This window comes from Verticillium alfalfae, genomic scaffold (assembly GCF_000150825.1).
Source record: "Verticillium alfalfae VaMs.102 supercont1.5 genomic scaffold, whole genome shotgun sequence".
In the NCBI taxonomy this organism is placed as follows: domain Eukaryota; kingdom Fungi; phylum Ascomycota; class Sordariomycetes; order Glomerellales; family Plectosphaerellaceae; genus Verticillium; species Verticillium alfalfae.
In genome coordinates, this window is record NW_003315034.1 from 2,107,431 (window position 1) to 2,125,326 (window position 17,896).

General features: G+C 58.2%; 8 protein-coding genes across 8 annotated transcripts; 6 read left to right on the top strand and 2 right to left on the bottom strand.

Annotated features, from left to right (window-relative positions):
• Positions 1–402: 402 nt before the first annotated feature.
• VDBG_04969 (IBR domain-containing protein) lies at positions 403–1,855 on the top strand (the record flags this gene model as incomplete). Its single annotated transcript, XM_003005317.1, has 2 exons — positions 403–1,145; positions 1,192–1,855. 2 exons carry the CDS (start codon positions 403–405, stop codon positions 1,853–1,855), a joined length of 1,407 nt encoding a protein of 468 aa, XP_003005363.1.
• A 310-nt stretch (positions 1,856–2,165) lies between these two features.
• On the top strand, positions 2,166–2,675 carry VDBG_04970 (conserved hypothetical protein; the record flags this gene model as incomplete). Its single annotated transcript, XM_003005318.1, has 1 exon — positions 2,166–2,675. The coding sequence occupies one exon, from the start codon at positions 2,166–2,168 to the stop codon at positions 2,673–2,675; it is 510 nt and encodes a 169-aa protein (XP_003005364.1).
• A 447-nt stretch (positions 2,676–3,122) lies between these two features.
• Positions 3,123–5,087, bottom strand: VDBG_04971 (acetylcholinesterase; the record flags this gene model as incomplete). The annotated part of the gene is made up of 6 exons (XM_003005319.1): positions 3,123–3,725; positions 3,766–4,203; positions 4,259–4,464; positions 4,527–4,668; positions 4,726–4,908; positions 4,965–5,087. 6 exons carry the CDS (start codon positions 5,085–5,087, stop codon positions 3,123–3,125), a joined length of 1,695 nt encoding a protein of 564 aa, XP_003005365.1.
• A 1,403-nt stretch (positions 5,088–6,490) lies between these two features.
• VDBG_04972 (F-box domain-containing protein) lies at positions 6,491–10,116 on the top strand (the record flags this gene model as incomplete). The annotated part of the gene is made up of 3 exons (XM_003005320.1): positions 6,491–6,597; positions 6,686–9,475; positions 9,534–10,116. 3 exons carry the CDS (start codon positions 6,491–6,493, stop codon positions 10,114–10,116), a joined length of 3,480 nt encoding a protein of 1,159 aa, XP_003005366.1.
• Positions 10,117–10,699: 583 nt separating this feature from the next.
• On the top strand, positions 10,700–11,254 carry VDBG_04973 (COX17 protein; the record flags this gene model as incomplete). The annotated part of the gene is made up of 3 exons (XM_003005321.1): positions 10,700–10,751; positions 10,818–10,864; positions 10,966–11,254. 3 exons carry the CDS (start codon positions 10,727–10,729, stop codon positions 11,104–11,106), a joined length of 213 nt encoding a protein of 70 aa, XP_003005367.1.
• Positions 11,255–11,427: 173 nt separating this feature from the next.
• On the bottom strand, positions 11,428–12,076 carry VDBG_04974 (predicted protein; the record flags this gene model as incomplete). The annotated part of the gene is made up of 3 exons (XM_003005322.1): positions 11,428–11,641; positions 11,762–11,874; positions 11,927–12,076. 3 exons carry the CDS (start codon positions 12,074–12,076, stop codon positions 11,428–11,430), a joined length of 477 nt encoding a protein of 158 aa, XP_003005368.1.
• A 698-nt stretch (positions 12,077–12,774) lies between these two features.
• Positions 12,775–13,993, top strand: VDBG_04975 (G-patch domain-containing protein; the record flags this gene model as incomplete). Its single annotated transcript, XM_003005323.1, has 3 exons — positions 12,775–12,797; positions 12,873–13,911; positions 13,967–13,993. 3 exons carry the CDS (start codon positions 12,775–12,777, stop codon positions 13,991–13,993), a joined length of 1,089 nt encoding a protein of 362 aa, XP_003005369.1.
• A 1,443-nt stretch (positions 13,994–15,436) lies between these two features.
• Positions 15,437–16,765, top strand: VDBG_04976 (ATINT2; the record flags this gene model as incomplete). Its single annotated transcript, XM_003005324.1, has 2 exons — positions 15,437–15,507; positions 15,556–16,765. 2 exons carry the CDS (start codon positions 15,437–15,439, stop codon positions 16,763–16,765), a joined length of 1,281 nt encoding a protein of 426 aa, XP_003005370.1.
• Positions 16,766–17,896: the final 1,131 nt, after the last annotated feature.

Here is a 17,896-nt window from a genome sequence, read left to right on the forward strand (position 1 = left end):
TTCTAGGGACCAGCCTCACCCCACTTTGCGCTTACCCAGTTAGGCTCCCAACCGCTGTCCTACACCAACGTACCGCCACTTCGGTTCATTGCCTCAACACCATGACGGCCATCCCTCGTGACGGATTGCGCCTTGCTCATTGGTGCTTCTCGATCGACTTGAGAGGCTTGATTCCAGCTCAACAACAAGACAGACTAGCGCCTTCTATTTCCGGGCGAGGCGTCTTGAACGTCTTGAGACTGCCTGAACCGACCTCGGTTGCCGTCAATCATGATCGTGGTATATCTCCCGATGATGCTGCTGTCGCGTGATGGCTTTTATGATGGTTTTGATTCCAGGGTTCGTTTACCGACTCATTGATCGGACTAACTGTAAGGGAGGTCTCATCTTCGCACAGTCCCAATGTCTGTTACCATGACGCTGGTGGAGATGGAGGAGGATTTCACGGACCTCACCATTCCCGCTGATTACATCAAATTCTATGGCGACCCTCTCAGTCTCGTCGCCGGCCTAGACTCCACACCAACGCAGTGGAAGGGAAAAGGCAAGGCCGTGGGGCCTTCCATTGACGACGAACAGCCAACTGTGACGGGAGAGAAAGAAGTCGACTGGACCAAGTACAGCCCTCCTGCGGCTTTGCACACAACGCCGAATTTTCATGACGATGTTCTCGTTCACATAATCAAGACATCAATCGACAGAATACAAGCGCGCAACGCCGCAGAGCATCGAAAAAGAGAGGAAGAAGAGGAGCAGCGGATAAAGTCGAGTGAGCCAACGACCCCAGACTCTGAAGAGGATGCAGCCGCCAGGGAACCATATCTTCCCATCATCATACCCTCGGATGACCCTCAACCCGTCTCCATCTCTGAAGTGCAGGCCCACCTCGACGAAGCAGAAAAAGAAGACCTTGAGAACCTTTTCTCCCACGACACACCTGTATCCAGGACGCCTTTTGATTTTGACACCAAGCCAAAGAAGGGCCGCAAGTTCAAGCTCGCCCGCCTGCTCAAGCGTCTCGCCGATAGGGACAGTGACACTCCCGCAGCCGGAGACTCGTCAAAGAATGAGGAGCCGTCTAGCTCATCTGAGGTCACCATCAAATATGAAGAGCCACCGCTACCGCCAACGCCACCGGAAGAAGTGTAAGTCCTCCCCTCTTTCTCAGCTTTTCCATATTGACGGACTCAGTGAATGCGTCTCCTGCCTAGATGACTTTCCTCAGTCGGCTCTTGTCAAGATTACCTGTCACAGCTATTGCACCTCGTGTTTCCACCGCCTCATCACAACCGCATGCCAGAACGAGCAGCAGTGGCCCCCTAAGTGTTGCCTCAACACAATCCCCGAGGAGACAACTCTCGCCCACATTCCGGCCGACCTCCAGAAGACATTCCGTCGCCGCGCCGAGGAGTGGGCTCTCCCGGCTCCAGATCGAATCTACTGCAGCCGACCCACCTGCTCACGCTTCATCCCCCCGAGGCGCATCAACCACGCCACCCGCACAGCGCGCTGCTCCCACCGCAGCCATCCTCCAACCTGCACCCTCTGCCGCGGCCCCGCTCACCCTACCACTGAGGCGTGCCCCTCCGACCGCGACGCCGCCCTCACCGAGGCCCTCGCTGCCGATGCCGGCTGGATGCACTGCGGCGCGTGCCACGCGCTCGTCGAGCATCGCGAGGCATGCCAGCACATGACGTGTCGTTGTGGGCACGAGTTCTGCTACGTCTGCGCGCTACCGGGGCAGACGGGTGGATGTACCATGGACTCGCTGGCGGAGAAACTCGCGGCGCCGGGGGCGGGGGCCGGGGGCGCGACTTCTCAGGAGGCAGAGGAGGAGGAAGCGTGCGAATGGTAGAGGAGTTGAGAGGGAGGAGAGGCTCAAACAGGAGCTGCTCCGGGCCGAGGCCGAGAGGGCGGAAGCCGAGCAGAGAGCCGAGCAGGAGGCCATCAGACAGAGCGAAGTCAAGGACAGGTTTGAGAAGTTGAGACGCCAGATGGGGGATCTGAGGGAGCTGCAGGATGTGCTTGTAGGCTGGCAGCACGATCGAGAGGTCGAAGTTCTCAAGGGCGATGGTGCTGCTGAAGAGGAGGCTCTTAAGGAGAGGCAGCTCCGAGAGAGACTAGAATACGACCAGACGGCACGCGACAAGGTCCAAGCGCGCGAGATGTCGTTCAAACGGGACTACGCTTCGAGAGTCGCGGAGGAGAGGGACGTCGAGGCCAAGTACATGCTCGAGCTGCAGGCTTTCTACGAGGGGCGCGTCGAGGGGGCGGAAATGGTCGGCAACGCGATGACGCTGTTTCGGCGGCAGATGGACAAGGGGTGGCGCGCCTGGAGCCAGTGGCGGGACGGTGAAATGGCGGCGTATCAGGCCCGCGTCGACGAGGAGCGGACCATTCAGGAGGAGGGGCTCTGCAGCGTCAAGGCGAGGTTGGAGGACAGGCTGGCCGAGCAGGCGAGGGAGGCGACCAGGAGAACGGCAGCTGAGATGAAGTGGGCTGACGAGGTGTGGCGGGAGAGAGAGGCCATGATGGTGGAGCTGGAGAGGGAGGAGCTCGATGACGGAGAGACCGGGAGCTGGTACAGCTTTAGGGATGCCGAGGAGGAACTGCCTGGGGAGGCGGACCCTTCGGGGTCAGGGTCGGAATCGCCATCGGCAGCAATTCCGGCTTGAGCCTCTCCACCGACTTGTTTCTCGTTCAGTCCACCTTAGATTGTCAAGACTTTGAGATTTACTCACCAAAGTCCTCGTCAGACGAGGATCTATGAATGCGTCTTGACAGGTACTTCAGATGAACACCACAATTTTTGGGCTTGGTTTCTATGTTGCCACCTCAACACGAAAATGGAAACCCTGCGCAAGACTGTCTACACAATCAAACCTTCAGTCTGGGTATATCTGATCAGACAGACATAGTGCAAAGCCAGTGTGAAAAAATGGGGCCAGTTTTGGATGTGGGGATCCAACAGATCTATTACGATATGCCAGTCTCTCTCTACATGCTCGAAAGACATTCGCTTCGCTCCAATCATGCAATATGTCCCAATCGACAAATCAACAGCTCCAAGCCTGACTTACCAGGCTGTTCCTAACACCTTCACGCAAAAGGCCCTTCCAACTCTACTGCTCCGTCGTTTCGGCAACCCCGTCCCAGAAAGCACACCTCTCGCCCATGCCGTTGTCCGCAGCATTCTCTACATTCATCCTCCCCTCGCCTTCAAACACGACCCTTGACCCGTTCGCTCCCCACGTCTCCCAAGCTGGAGCTCCCTCGGCCCGATATCTGTTAGGATCGAGCGCCCGGACAAACGAGGCAAAGTAGGCCATGACGAGCGGCACGACGGGCGCGTTGTAGGTGTAGTACGAAGCGGCGGTGGGGAGCATGCCCGGACCGAGGACGGCGGGGGCGTCAAAGACGTGGGGTATCCCGAGTCCGGCGGCCGTGTTGTCTGCATCTGGCACGGCGAAGCGATAGCCCCAGGTCGGAGACGATGATGCGCTGTAGGCGGTTAGGAGCGAGGCGGAGGGGCAGGAGAAGGTCGCTTCGCCGTAGGCCCGAGAAAGTGAAGGGAAATAGGGGGCATGGTTCGGTAGGGGCGCCTGGCGGGGGTAAAGGGATGCGAGGGTGTCTTGGTGCGTAGCGTTGAGGTGCGGGTACTGGTCGAGGAGGTAGGATGTCTGGGTCGGCCGAGGTTTCGACTTCGTCGGCAAAGACGGAGCCCTCTATGTTTGCTCGTTAACAAGATACAAAACAGGAGCGAACTTCAGGCAAGCATGACTGACCATCGTTGCAGACGCCGAAGAGGACGGGCACCTGTACAAAATTGCCGGTCTTGAACAGCACCGAGGGGTAGTCGACCAGAAGGTCACCGTCAACGCAAGGGGTCCAGTAGAAGTGTGGGGCATGGGTTCTGCCGGGAAAGGGCGATATGTCGTTGGCACGTTGCAGGGTTCCCATGGATGTACCGCGGAGGCACTTCATCTTATCTTGAGCACTGCGACAGCCAACGTCATCGAGGACGCGATCGAACTGGTACTCGAGGTCACTGACATGAGGCTGCGCCGGGAAGAAGGCCGACTGAGCCATGGCACCGACGAAGAGGTTGTCGTTGCGGCCGCCGTATCCCGCTAGGTGCATGGCGACGGAACCGGCGCCAGCCGAGACGCCGTGGATGATGACATGCTTGGGGTCACCGCCGAACTGTTCATTGTCAAGCGTTTGTACACAGCAACATCGACCAAGGGAGACACCTTACTTTGGATATGTGAGTTTGTACCCATTGCAACAGACGTCGTTGGTCGAGAATGCCAACGTTGAGATCGCCGTCTGCTTCAACATCACCGCCAGCGAGGAAGCCGAAGAGGCCAACCCTGTAGTTGAAGTTGATGAAGAGGAATTTGCCGCCTGCTTTTTCGACGGCATCCGTGCCGTTCCAGTTCCAGCTGGCCAGAGTCGAGTAGCCTGCAACCGTCAAAACCTTCTACAACCCGAGGTTCGTGACCAGGGTCCCGAAGCGTGCTCACCTCCACCTTGTATAAAGACCCATACCGGCAGCTTCGCGGATGAGTTTCCAACATTCGGCGCCCATATATTGGCAAACAGGCAGTCCTCATCATGGCCATCGGCAGGATAATCTAAGCCAATTGGATAGCAGATGGCGCCGTACTGGATAGGTGAGTGAGAACGAGTTCCATCAATGGGAGACGTGCACGCGGCTCATACCGTCTTGGCCTGCTGGTGCCCCTGATTGGGGAGTGGTTCTTCGGGTGCACGCCATCTTCGGTCGCCAGTGGGCGGCAGAGCGTAGCGGATGCCAAGATACTGTCGAGTGCCTCCCGGCAGCGTGTTACCAACGTACTGAGCGTAGCCAAGGTCGACCGTCGTCTCGGGAAGGCCAGAAGGGTTCTGCGTGTTGTCAATTCATCACGTCCGTGTGCGCATGGTATGGCGGATGAACTCACATCGTTCTTGGTTGTGGAAGGCCTGCCGAACCTGAGACCCAGGATCACTGAAATCGTGATAAACAGGACGCCGGGGATGAAGAAGTAGCTACATTTGCGCAGATGGGCTTTGGTGACTTTCATGGTGGATTGAGGGTAGCTTGGGACATGGCGAAGGTGAGTAAGGTCGGTGGAGTTGAAGTTCGGCCAATGCCAAGACAGAGGGTACGTTTGCGACTCCAGAATGATTTGATGGACGCGAGAAATGAGAACAGCACATGCAGAAGCAGCGGAAAACTGACCAAAGCTGGTGAGTTACCGTCAGTGCACTGGTGATCGTCATGAACGATGGGGTCGGGGTCGACTGAAACGCTCAGCGTTGAAACACCCCTGTTCCTGGTGGACGCTGCTTGAGAAATAGTCATGTCTGATTTAGCACGGAACAACGAAACCTAAGATGCTGACAATCCTTTTCGATTGAGATAACTCGGACGGAGGTCGTCATTATGAATCTGTCGAGGCCATCTTCTTGAACGCGCGGATAACTTATCACGTGGCGGCCCGTGGATGCGTTGGAGCTTTGTGACAGACGGAAATCGTGAGGCCCAGCCAAGACATGAGCATTGGTGCTGATTGCGGCCAAAAATAGAAGCAAGGCGTGTGGTGCTGGCGGAATGTTTCTGTTTGGCGGGCGGGCGGCTGAAGGTGTTTGGCCCGCGAATGAATTGTCAACTGTGCCCCGAGACTGCTTTGTCCTTTGAACTTTTTTTTTGTCGGATTCGCTTCTTCTTCCGGGGCTTTAAAAGAAAAAGGCAACGCGGGAAAGGCTCAAAAAACCCACCATCAAGGGTGCATATCAATGGAGGTGAAGGGTGTGCAATGAAGGAGAGACCATAGGCGACGAAAGAGGATGCTACAATGGAGGGGCGAAGTCATGGTACTGGCGTCGTGAGGCTGGAGGAGGCGCGAACCGCTGTGCTAGCAAGTGCCAGCCGCCCGTCACTACCTCGAATAGATCTCTCAGGTGGCTATTGGGGGGCCATTAGGGGAGAAAGTGCAGTGAACCGCCGAGGGAAGGACCCTGATTCGTGGGTCGGTGCTCCAAGAGACTCTCGGTATACCTCGGCGCCACGCCTAACATGCACCTGATGACAGGTATTGACAGCGTATCCTCCCCCCCATCCCCCTACGTGGTTGCACTTGCACCGCCTCAGCTGCTTGCGCTGCCTTTCGCCGCTCTTCCTCCTGCTTGCTCTGGTGTTCATCTCCAGATCTCCTGCCATAGCATCACACCTTGAAAGTCAGACTCCACGATCCAGTATCTCAGCGGCCACGTTCCCAGGAAACTCGATTGCAGCTCTCGACGACTTTGGCCATATTTGCAGGTCTCGCTCGACACAACATCACACCACCGTCGCCGCTAGCTCAGCATCGCACCATACCCCATCAATAATGTCTGCGTGACAGCTTTCTCGACTGCCTGCTGCGACGGACGGATGGCGAACCCAACAAAGCCTCGGTCAACCTCGATATCGAGATTTATCGACATGGCTTCGCCCTCGGAAGACACACCCGGGCTGAGGTTGTCAGTAGACAAACCTCAGCCCGTCGAACCCCCCGCCGTCGATCGTCTCCCTGACGAGATCATCCAACAGTGCGCAACTCGCTTCCTTGTCTCTATCTTTCCGTCTCTCCATCTTTCTTGGCCTTGCTGGAATATATGCAGAAACACGTCTGACCAGAAACAACTGCAGGATCTTGCAAGACGCCGATGCCGACTCCTTCGCCTCTCTCGTCCTCCTCAACACGAACTGGCGCCGTGTCTCTCAGCAAGCCGAGCTTTACGCCTACCACCTTTCTAAATGTCCTTCCTACGCCGCCAGTCACAGCGGCTCCCCCGATATCGAAGCCTCCGACGATAATCTCCCGCGCTTACGAACTCTCTTCGCCAGAGAGGTTAAGCGCAACCTATTCGAGGCTTACCTGCGACCTGCCGAAACGACCATCAAGCTCATCTCCAACTCCATCTCCTCCTCGTCGTGTCCCGGCGGCGAAGGCTTGCAATTCAGCCCCTCCCCTCGCGGCCACCATATACTCGCCTACAACTCGTCTCGCATCTATATTCTCGATGTGCGGCCCGCCGAGATCCATGTCCGGAGAGAGCTTAAGATTCTTCGCCGCCCCGCCTCTGCCTGTATCAAGGATGACGGCTCGCTGCTTGCCGTCCTGTCGAGTGAGATGCAGGTTGATATTTACGACCTCACAGAGTCTCCGCCACGCCGCACCCAGTCTATCATCCTCGACAATGCCCCTCGCACCATTGCCATGTCGCCTTGCGGCTCCGTCCTGGCTGCTGCCTACGAGGGCGGCATCGAGGTGACCTCTCTGGCACCTGGCGCAATGCCCACCGAGAGACGCGCAGTCAAGTGCGACGCCGTTGATAGTCTCGCCTTCTCCTTCGATGGCACGCAGCTGCTGGGAACAACTATTCACACGGGCTTGCCGAACACCGTCGTACTGACAGCACCCTATTACGACCCCGGAAGCATGATGGACGATAACATGAGCGCCCTCTGGACCACGTCCATCCTGTTTCCAAACACAAGTCGTGACTGCAGTCACGCCGTACTGCTGCAAGATACGAGCCGCGAGGAGGCCGCCTGGAGTTTCGCCTACGACCGCAGCTTCGAGACGTTCCGCGCTGTGCGCATCGACGAACCTGCGGAACGGAACCTCCTACTTCACGGGGCCGATTCCCAGCCCAAGCGAGAGCGAGCAGGCCAAGCTTGTGCCTTGCACGCTGCCCGGCAGCGACATACCATGGCGACCTCGTGTCGGCTGGCTTCAAGGGCAAAGACATCTGGCTGTACGGCATTCCCCGAGGACCTCGACGCTGTGCCGGACGGCGGCCCCGCCGTCACTGACAGCAGCCTCTCGACGACGAGCGCTTCCGGCAGGCGGAACAGCAACCCACCTTCCCGCACGCCCTCGTCACGAACGGCACAGGACAGTACCACAAGGCCGCAGTGGCAACTGCTGTGCGATAGGCTTCGCAACACCTTTGTCTGGGGCGCAAAAATCGCAGAACTTGAAGGTGTAAGCACAGTCAAGTGGGTTGCTGGCTTTGGCGAATCCTCCTCCAGAGAGCGCCTCGTCGTCGCTGCCCGCGGTCTCCAGCCCGGCAAGTCCATAACGGAAGAGGATGACATTGACTTTGTTGACGGTGGCCGAATCACGCTGCTCGACTTTGCTTACGGTACCGCCGACGGTGCGAAGAAGGAGATTACTATCGAGGTTGGCACTATTGAGCCAGAAGTGTTAGAGGAGGAGCGCCGCGACATCGACGCTGAGGTTGCCATCGTTCGACGCAGGACTGTCGCACAGAGACGAGGAGGGGATCGCCTTATGCGTGCTGCTACCACCGCTGGGGCCGAGGGGCCACCCCCGGTGCCTGACATTCCGCTGCAAGAGGATAGTGATGGCAACAATAACAAGGATGGTGACGACGACCCTCTCCTTCCGAGGCGCATAGGTGCGCCGCCACGGCCCGCGCAACAAACTACCGCAACGCCTACAGCACCGGCAGACAATGAGCACAGGACTATTATGGAGGCGCAGGAAGCTGTCGACGCTCCGTACTCACACGACAACCCCCGCTCTACGACAACGTTGCGCCGTGCCGCCACGGCAGCAGCGGTCAACCGGCGACGACAGCCGCAGGAACCAGCCGCTGGTTCGGTCCCCTACAGACGTGCCGATGGTCGCAGGGAGCACCCTCACGAGAGCGATGCTGACAATTGGGTACCGCCACCACCCCCTTACCAAAAAGACGACCCTGTCGACCTTCCTGCCTTCCTGCGACAACCCGCTGTGACGCCGGCGAACCAGCAGCGGCAACGCGATCTTCAGCCGCCGCGTATCCAGACGGCGGCGCCGACTGTGGGGTCGGCTTGGCCGCTGCCGAACCCGCAGCAGATGGTCAATCAGCCGCCAATCCACACGCGTGGGTATCAGGAACCGCCGCATAGCGCACATCCAGTGATGCATCGCAGGACGAACAGCGACTCCACAACCATGAGCCGGCCGCGCGCCAGCAGCCAGCCTCGACCCACGACGAGTCCGTCGGTCCACGATGGCGACGACGAAAATATTTACGATGTCTCGCCACCTGATTCGCCACGTATCGCAGCGCGCCGGAGCAGTGGCGCTCAGCAGGACCTCGCTCCGCCGGCGCGCGGCGCATACGATGCTCCACGCCGAACGAGCTTGAGCAGACAACAGGATGCCCACGCTCGCCGGCCGTCGACGGCGAATTCACCAGCTGCTCCTCTGCGGAACTCGTCGTATCCCTCGGACAACCAAGGTCCTCCTGTTCTAGACCTCCAAATACCCGTGGTGAACCTTGCAAAAGGCCTGGGGCCGCAGACGAGCCATCCAGCTCCTTCTGGCGAACCGTTGCCGAGGCGGCTGTCTAATGCGCAGACGTGGCCCAGATCTCCTGAGCCTAGCGCCGTGCAAACGACCCCGGCCGGGTATCCTCTTACGGGCCCCTGCTGGTCCAGCTTCGCCTCGGCGCGTGCCTGTCGGCAGTCGCGGGCGTCCGACGTCGCAGGACTCAGCATCAAGGCCATTCCCATCGATCCGGACGACAGCGCACACGCAAAGCCCGGCTGTCGAGGACCAGCCGCTCATCATCAGCACGCCTGGCGGCGTGACGGGCGCCTTTGACGCACCCAACCGGCGCACGTCGGGTCGTGGCAGAGGCGAGACGCCGATCTTGGCGCCGATACCGCGACACGTGCAGCCGGCGATAGAGCGGCTCGATCCCTCTTACGTGCCGCCAGTGAACACTGGCGCGAGCATCACAGACCCGAGGTCCTCGTCGTCGCGGTTCATGCCCTCCTGGCTGTCTGCGCCATCGACGGTATCGAACGGACGGCAGTCGCACGGGTCGATCTCGCGCAAGCCGAGCCGCGCCGAGCGCAGCGCCGCGAAGAACATGCAGGACGCCAAGAGACGCGGCTGGGGCGGGTCGAAGAAGAAGAAGAAGAGGAAGAAGCAGCCCGACTTTGATGTTGCGAGCTCGGCGGCGTGGACGGACGTGTCGGCTGCCAGTCAAGGGAACATGCCAGGTCGAGGTGACAAGGCGGACAAGAAGTGTGTCCTCATGTGAGGTGAGGCGGTGCGTTCAGGCGATGGCCTTCTTGTGTGGTGGGCAAACTAGTGTGGGTATGTATCTTTGGTACACGAAAAGCGTCGTGTGGGAGTATGACATATTGGAGGGTTTTAGCGTTGCACAGCAGGCGATGATGCATGTCTTGTCGGCGGCATATCTTGGGCATGGTTTCAGTATACGTTATGACATGTATTGATGATTGCATGGGGCTTGTGTTCTCTGCTTGACCAAATAGCCTTGGGCCCGATTGGCATGCCTTTCTGGAGCCTATCTCGGAAACAAATAGGAGTTCATGGATTCTACCACCCACTCCTGATCCCTGAGTTGCCCATGGTCGACGAGCTGTGGCCGACGAGGCACGAGTCTCCCGCGAGTGCACGTGACCCGCTACTTCCGATTCGCCACTCACCGAACCACCGAGCGACCAAATAGGCGATGACGTGCAATTGTGCTCAAAGACGAACAATGACAAATCCACGGCGCCGAAATGGCCCAAAAAAAAGTGGACTGAGCTTCGTCGACATACGATTTCAGCAGCGACAGAGCCCGGCTCGACAACGCTTTCCCTCGTTCGCATCCCATCGCACCCATTGCAAGAAAAGACAACATGGCCTCCCCCGCTGCCACGATCTGTGAGTACCCCTCGTCCTGCCCCCAACACTGTGTCCGAAAAGCCAATGGACTGACGACAACACCAGCATCCCCATCTCTCGCGACGCCGGCGCCGGCGGCCGAGAAACCCAAGGTGCGCACCCCTATCCCTCTCCGACGCCCCGGATGACCCGACGCCACATGGACGGAGGGGCTCCCGCGTACCAGCAGAACCCTCGCAAGCTAACAGGACAGCCCTGCTGCGTGTGCAAGGAGGAAAAGTCCAAGCGCGACGAGTGCATGCTCTTCTCGAACGCGGCGGACCCGGCCAAGGCGTGCGCGCCGACGATTGACGCGTACAAGCTGTGCATGAAGGGGTTCGGATTCGAGGTCTGAGGCACAGACCACAGGCTGGAGGGGAGACGGGAGGCGTGGGATGCGCTGGTGTACAACAACATGGGCGGACGTGGGACGTGGGACGATTAGTGTAGCCATATCACTGGTGGCATAGACGGCGTTGGAATCGCGACTCCTTTTCTTCATATTTCACGCGGGTGCTATGATTGACTCGGCTCGACTCAACGCCACGATGTGCCGGGACGACAGGGACATCGCGGAAGACTCTCAACAAGTTCAGGCCACGACTCAACAGGAGACCAACAGACTCGAACTGAACGACTCGTACAGGAACCACTCGAAACCCCCGAAACAATCCGCCTACTCATGCTTGACGCCGAGACCCTCCGCCTTGACAAGACCGCCGGCCTCGAGCAGCGCGGCCTCGGCTTCCTCGATGCGTCCCTGGACGACCACGCGCAGCAGCGTCTCAAGGCGCTCGAAGCGCGCCTGGGCGCCGTCGACGTGCGCCTGGATGCGCTCCTCGGCGTCGAGCCGGTCCTGCGCCGCCTCGGCGAGGACGTGGATCGAGTGCCTGTCCGTGTTGGCCCTACTGGCGTCAGCTGCCCGCGCACACGAGGGAAGGAAGGCGCCAGGCGTGCAACAATTCACCAGAGCACAGATGCACGTAAAGGGGTAAGAGGGGGGGCGTTACTGGATGCTCATCTGCTTCTCGAGGGCCTTGAGGAGCGTATCCGAGAGGTCGCGCTGCTCGGCCTCGTAGTCGGCTAGGAGGCGGTCACGGGCGGCTGTGAACTTGGCATTGATCTGGTGAGGGTCAGTGGGTAATGAGCGAATTGGGAAAACGGGGCTGCTTGACCTCCTCGAGACGCTTTCTGCCGCTTTCCATATCCATGTTGTAGGGCTCGGCGAAGTCGTCCTCCATCTTGCCGTTCTGCTTGGCGGGCTTCCGGGTACGCCGGCGCTTCGGATCGGGAGGACTGAGGTTGCCGGAGTCGGTGGCAGACATTGTGATAGGTTGAATCTGGGTCATCTGTGTTGTTATCGTGGTCTGCTATTTCGATATGAGGGCGATATCAGGTTGTCGGAGGTTCTTTGGGACGAAGCGGAGGTGGAAGATGGCCGGTCATGACACAGGAGGCAAGAGGCAAGAAAGAGGAGTGCAATGGAGACTCTCGATTGAAGGAGCAAGGCATTGCAACTATGCTGAGGCTCAGCATGGGAAGGAACCTATTCTCAGGTGCCTGACGCCTCGTATATGATGGGATCTGAGGAAAAATGCGAACATTCGCATACACGGCCGCCATTTTGCCAGGCTCTCTTGGAACATGCAAATCAGAAACATAAGACATCCAGCAAATCGAATGAAATGTCATTGCAGATACGGCTTGGTGCTGCCAATCATAGAGCATTGCCATGTTGATGAGCCCCTGGTGAGCCTGGTAGTCTCGGTGAATCCCAGGTCGGTGAACGGGTTCGGAGAACGGTGAGCAGGTCAGCACACCGGCCATTCCTCGGATGCACGAGGCCGACCCACGGACCACATTGGACCCCACCAAAATTTTCACGATAACGGCCTCTCGATTTTCTTATCACATCCAGCATCGCAGTACCTCAGCATCTTGCATTTCGTCCGCCAGCGAGCGCTCTGTCTTTCGTCGTCCTCCTTAGACCAGTCATTCCAGGCAATTGCAGCCCATCGCCACCATGGGTCTCGCGGAAGTCAAATTGTGCGTCCCTCTCGCCCACCAGCCATCGGCCACCAGTCTTTTCCCCCTCCCTCTGCAGCCCAGCTAACAGGACAGCCGCCGAAAAATCGACAAGGACCCGAACAACACATCATGGGCCAAAGACACATCGACCTTTGGCCAGAAGATCCTGCGCTCCCAGGGCTGGGAGCCCGGCCAATACCTCGGCGCCAAGGACGCCGCGCAGGCTGAGCACTACACGGCCGCCAACGCCTCGTTCGTCCGCGTCTCGCTCAAGGACGACATGCTCGGTCTCGGCTTCAAGCAGGCGCGCGAAGAGCGGTCGACCGGCATGGACGCCTTCCAGGCCATGCTGTCGCGCCTCAACGGCAAGTCGGATGTGGAGATCCAGAAGGAGCAGCAGGCCAAGCTGGCCGTCGCGTCGTCTTTGTACTGCGACAGCAAATTTGGCCCCATGCGCTTCGTGCGGGGCGGCTGGCTCGTCGGCGACCAGGAGAAGCAGTCGATGGATGATACGAAGGAGGAGGAGGAGGACAAAGACAAGGACGTCAAGGTGGAGAATGTCCCCGAGGTGAGCCTCAAGGACGTGTCGAAGAAGCGCAAGGCCGACGAGGTGTCATCGTCCGAGTCGGACTCGTCGAGCGAAGATGAGAAGACCAAGAAGAAGCGCCGCAAGGAGGAGCGCAAGGCAGCCAAGAAGGAAAAGTCCAAGTCGGCCAAATCGACGCCCAATGATACCCAGGACGACACCGAGGAAGGCTCGTCGAAGAAAAAGTCGAAGAAGGACAAGACCAAGATCAAGACCGAGACGGACAGCTTAGCGGCAGAGGACAAGGAAGCCAGGAGGAAGCGCAAGCAGGAGAAGAAGGAAAAGAAAGAGAAGAAGGCGGCCGCCGCGGCAGCGGATGACTCGGACTCAGATGCCGACAAGGCGGCCAAGAAGGAGAAGAAGAGGCGCAAGAAGGAGCTCAAGAAGGCCGAGGAAGCCAAGGCGAGCGCATCAAGGTCTGCTTCGGGCACAGCGACGCCGGTTTCGGGAACGTCGACGCCGGTGCTCAGGGGGCATCACGCTGTGCGATCGCGGTGGATCGCGTCGAAGAGGATGGCGACGATGGACGACACGGCGCTGAACCAGGTAAGAGCCACTTCCTCCGGGCGTGCTGCTATTATGTGCTGACATCTTATTGCAGATTTTCGGAATCAAGGCATCATCATGAGCACCATAGACAATTGCAGCGTTTACTTTGGGTTGACCCATGCCCTCAAGGTTTATGAAACCCTTCGAGATGTGACTGTTACTCATTGTGCTGCGGCGTCCCAAATAAACAATAGGCTTTTCTTCGACAACGTATCTCCGACAACTTGAGGACCGCAATTGCCAGAAAGATAAAGAAACCTCCCTGTCTAAGAGATCGAGAAGCATCATTCATCCCACCAAAAGCTCGGACAGCCTCGTCGATCATCTCTTTCCGGCTCTTAAACCATCGACCGTGTTCAACCAAGATGGTTTTCGGCCATTACAGTCTCTTCAGCCAGAAGAAACTTTCCGAGAAGCAACGCGGTAAATTACCAGCATCTGACCCGCCAACAGACACTCCCCAGCCGCACCGCCCAACCAAGGACCATCCTTTGAACCCCGAAAATGTTGGCGACGGATACGATGAACCAGCGCTCAGCAGGGGACTCTTCACGAGGCATCGAGATCGCAACTACACACAGGGCGGCGACTCCCGCAATGGCTCGATGGCGTATAGGAATAGCGAATCTCCAATGTCACTCTTCGTGCCGCCGCCTTCGACTGCAAATCGACGGACGTACCCCCAGATGAACCCATGGAGCATTAGTCAACAGGCTGGAACCCCTGGTCGGCAGATGGGTCTTAATCAGTCTGAAGACCCTCGACAGCAGCAGGCCACATCTAAGGCGGCATTTAAACCCCAATCTTGCAACTGCATGGTCGGTAACTCAGCGCTGACCCGGTTCGGCACGTGTGACGCGCCTGGACACGGTGGAGGGGTTGATCTGGACGGAGAAGAGGTAAGAGACGGACGAGAATCGAGTGTCAGACTGGCTGCTCTGGCTCGGAGGCAGGAAGAGCTCAGCCAAGCGAGGAGTCTGACATCCGAAAAGAACGAGAATCATGAAGTCCACAGTGAGGTGAATAAGTAAGTGGCAGTTCATGACATAAAGGGTCGAACTAGTGATGGACAGATCCAAAACTTTTCCCCCACGTTTGATTGAATGAATACCCAGTTAGCAGTATCATGGAACAGGGACTCGATGTAATTCTTCCTTGCCTCTCCGCCGCGTCTTACATGCTCATCAAGTATCTCACCTGCATAGCGTTACGAAACCAAGACTCGCCACGTTGACGAGTCAGACGAGATATGCCCGGGCGCGATAAGCCTACTGCATGCATATGGAGTAACCCTCGCGGCTTTGGTGGAACCGTGGAACCCGCCAAGCGGACATCGGCAAAACCTCAGAGACGCCGGGTGGTAGAAAAGTGACGATGCGCCGATCAGTTGACAGAGGCTGCGTCTGACTTTTTGGCCGCTGTTGCTGTTCTTTCAGAAGATTTGAACCACAAAAACACTTCCATTCCGCCAAATACTCTCACAAACCATCACAAGGCGAAACGTCCGCAGCAAGCCAACACCATGAAGCTCGCCATGCCACCGCTCTATGTAAGGGCGAGCGTCATCTCATCCTGTGTTGCCATGCTCTTCGGGTGAGCCTTTCTTTGGAGCAAATTCTCGCCGGCTGCTGACAACAATAGCCTCGACACTGGCAGCATCGGCCCCGTCACGACGATGCCGTCGTTCGAAGCCACATTTGGCCATGTGTCGCCGACCATGCACGGTGTCATCGTCTCATCGGTGCTCATTCCCGGAGCCCTGACGGCCCTTGTCGCCGGTGTTCTCGCCGACCGCTTCGGCCACGTCCGCCTCTTCTCCCTCGGTGCTCTCATTTACGCCGTCGGTGCTGCCCTGGAGTGTGCTGCCCCTGTCCTGGGCCTTTTCATTTTCGGCCGCCTCGTCAAGGGTGTTGGCGAGGGTCTCTTTCTTAGCAACGTCTACGTCCAGGTCTCCGAGATGGCCCCGGCACGAAGGCGCGGCGTCATGACGGCGCTGCCCCAGTTTCTCATCGTCACTGGTCTCGTTCTCGGTTTCTTCATGTGCTACGGCACCGCCCGACTCGGGCCCTCGACCATTGCCTGGCGTCTGCCCCTTGCCGTTGCCTCGGCCCTAGGCTTCGCGCTATCGAGCACATACTTCCTCGTGCCGCCCTCGCCGCGTTGGCTCCTCTCCAAAGGTCGTTTCGACGAGGCCCGCGCTGTTGCTGTGCGTCTCGGCCTCGACGAAGCTGAGCGAGCGGATCTGCTCGACAATCGCACTCATGAGGTCGCCGCCCACGCCAATGCCACACTACTCAACGAGCTGCAGCACACGGCGTCCCAAATTTCGCGAGGCCTGGTCAGCGCCATTCCGCAGCCGTACCCGCCTTTGGCTGCTTCATCATGGCCATGCAGCAGTTCAGCGGCATCGACGGCGTTCTCTACTACGCGCCCATTCTTTTTGCCCAGGCTGGCATTGACGGCGACGAGGCCACTTTTCCTCGCCTCAGGCGTCTCAGCCCTTGTCATTCTCGCCGTCACCATACCGGCCACCTTCCTCGCCGACAAATGGGGCCGTCGCACCTCGAGTCTCGTCGGCGGCGTCGCCATCTCGGCCATCATGCTCGTGATGGGCTCGCTGTACGCCGCCGACGAGGTTCACGCTGACCGAGGTGCCGGCAAGTGGATTGTCATCGTCTCCATCTTCCTGTTTGCCATCGTTTACTCGGGTACCTGGCCATCGGCTTTCGAACCTTTCTTGTTGAAAGTCTGCCGGCGACGACGAGGAGCAGCGCATCCAGCCTCGCCCAGAGCGCCAACTGGGAATGTCCCCTTTTCTCTCATGCTTCCTCCCACACCGGACTGTCGCTGACCATCTAGCTTGCCAATTATGTCCTAGCGCTCATACGCCCTTGCTGGTTGCCATTTCGTCCTTTGTCGCATACTATCTTTTCGCCTTCGCCACCCTCTTTTGCACCATCATCGTCGCCCCTCGTCATGGTCGAGACGCGCGGGCACAGCCTCGAGGAGGTCGAGCGGCGCTACCTCGAACGCAAGAGTCGCGCCTCTGGCGTCGCTCTTGGCGGCCCTGCGTCTGCGTCGCATCCGGACGGCTGCTTGATGGTCCCATCACTGAGACGTGTGGCTTCATGTCGTTCACACTGCGTTTGGGGGGTCACGAGGTGTATTGAGGAGCCCCTTCCTACGGCCTAGCACACGGCATCGACGCCGAATGGCGCCGTGATCAACCTGAAGTCTATTTAGGGCGATATCGCATCATGCCTGGGGCAATCAATAAGGTTGATGGGGCCAAGAATCGGCCTTACCCCCGTTGTCCAGCCCGACTTAACGATCATGCTGTGGGGGAGAACCCGCCTTGGCTGTACGTGGAGGTTCTTCCACAGCGTTTGCCGGTCGGGGAATGTTTCGGAATGCTGCTGCTCTGCTTTTCGCGAATATGGAATTCCTAATATAGCTCTGACACAGCCGGGTGTACATTCTTGGCCTCGGCTGTGGTGGCGCTGTGTCGACTTGCATTTCCCATTGCGATTGTCGGGCAAGCTTGCTGCATGTTGGTGCTCTTGTGCGTCTCAATATATGCGGTTGGTAGTATGCTCGAGTCAGGAGGGGGCCAAAAACGACCCTGTTGGTGACCCTTCTGCAGGCCCATGCGCGTTGGTGTGAGATTGAAGTATAGAGCGAGCGCCGATCGTGAAACATAACGGAGAGATACGATTGTGCGCGCTCCTCTTGTGATTTTCGAACAGACATTATCTATGATGGATATCGGTTGTTTGTCATCCTTTCTCCTTTCAGCGTCGTAGCATGGACGTATTCTTGCAGGGTTAGCGAAATGGCCAAAGTCCCTAGTTTTTCTTACGCCAAGCGAGCACAAATCTCCGTGATGAACCCTTTGCTGCAGTAGCGTTGACAGCGGGATTGCCGGCCCTCTGCATGAGACGATCGAGGCCTCTCTTGGACCAGGCTGTGGATGTGCATCCCG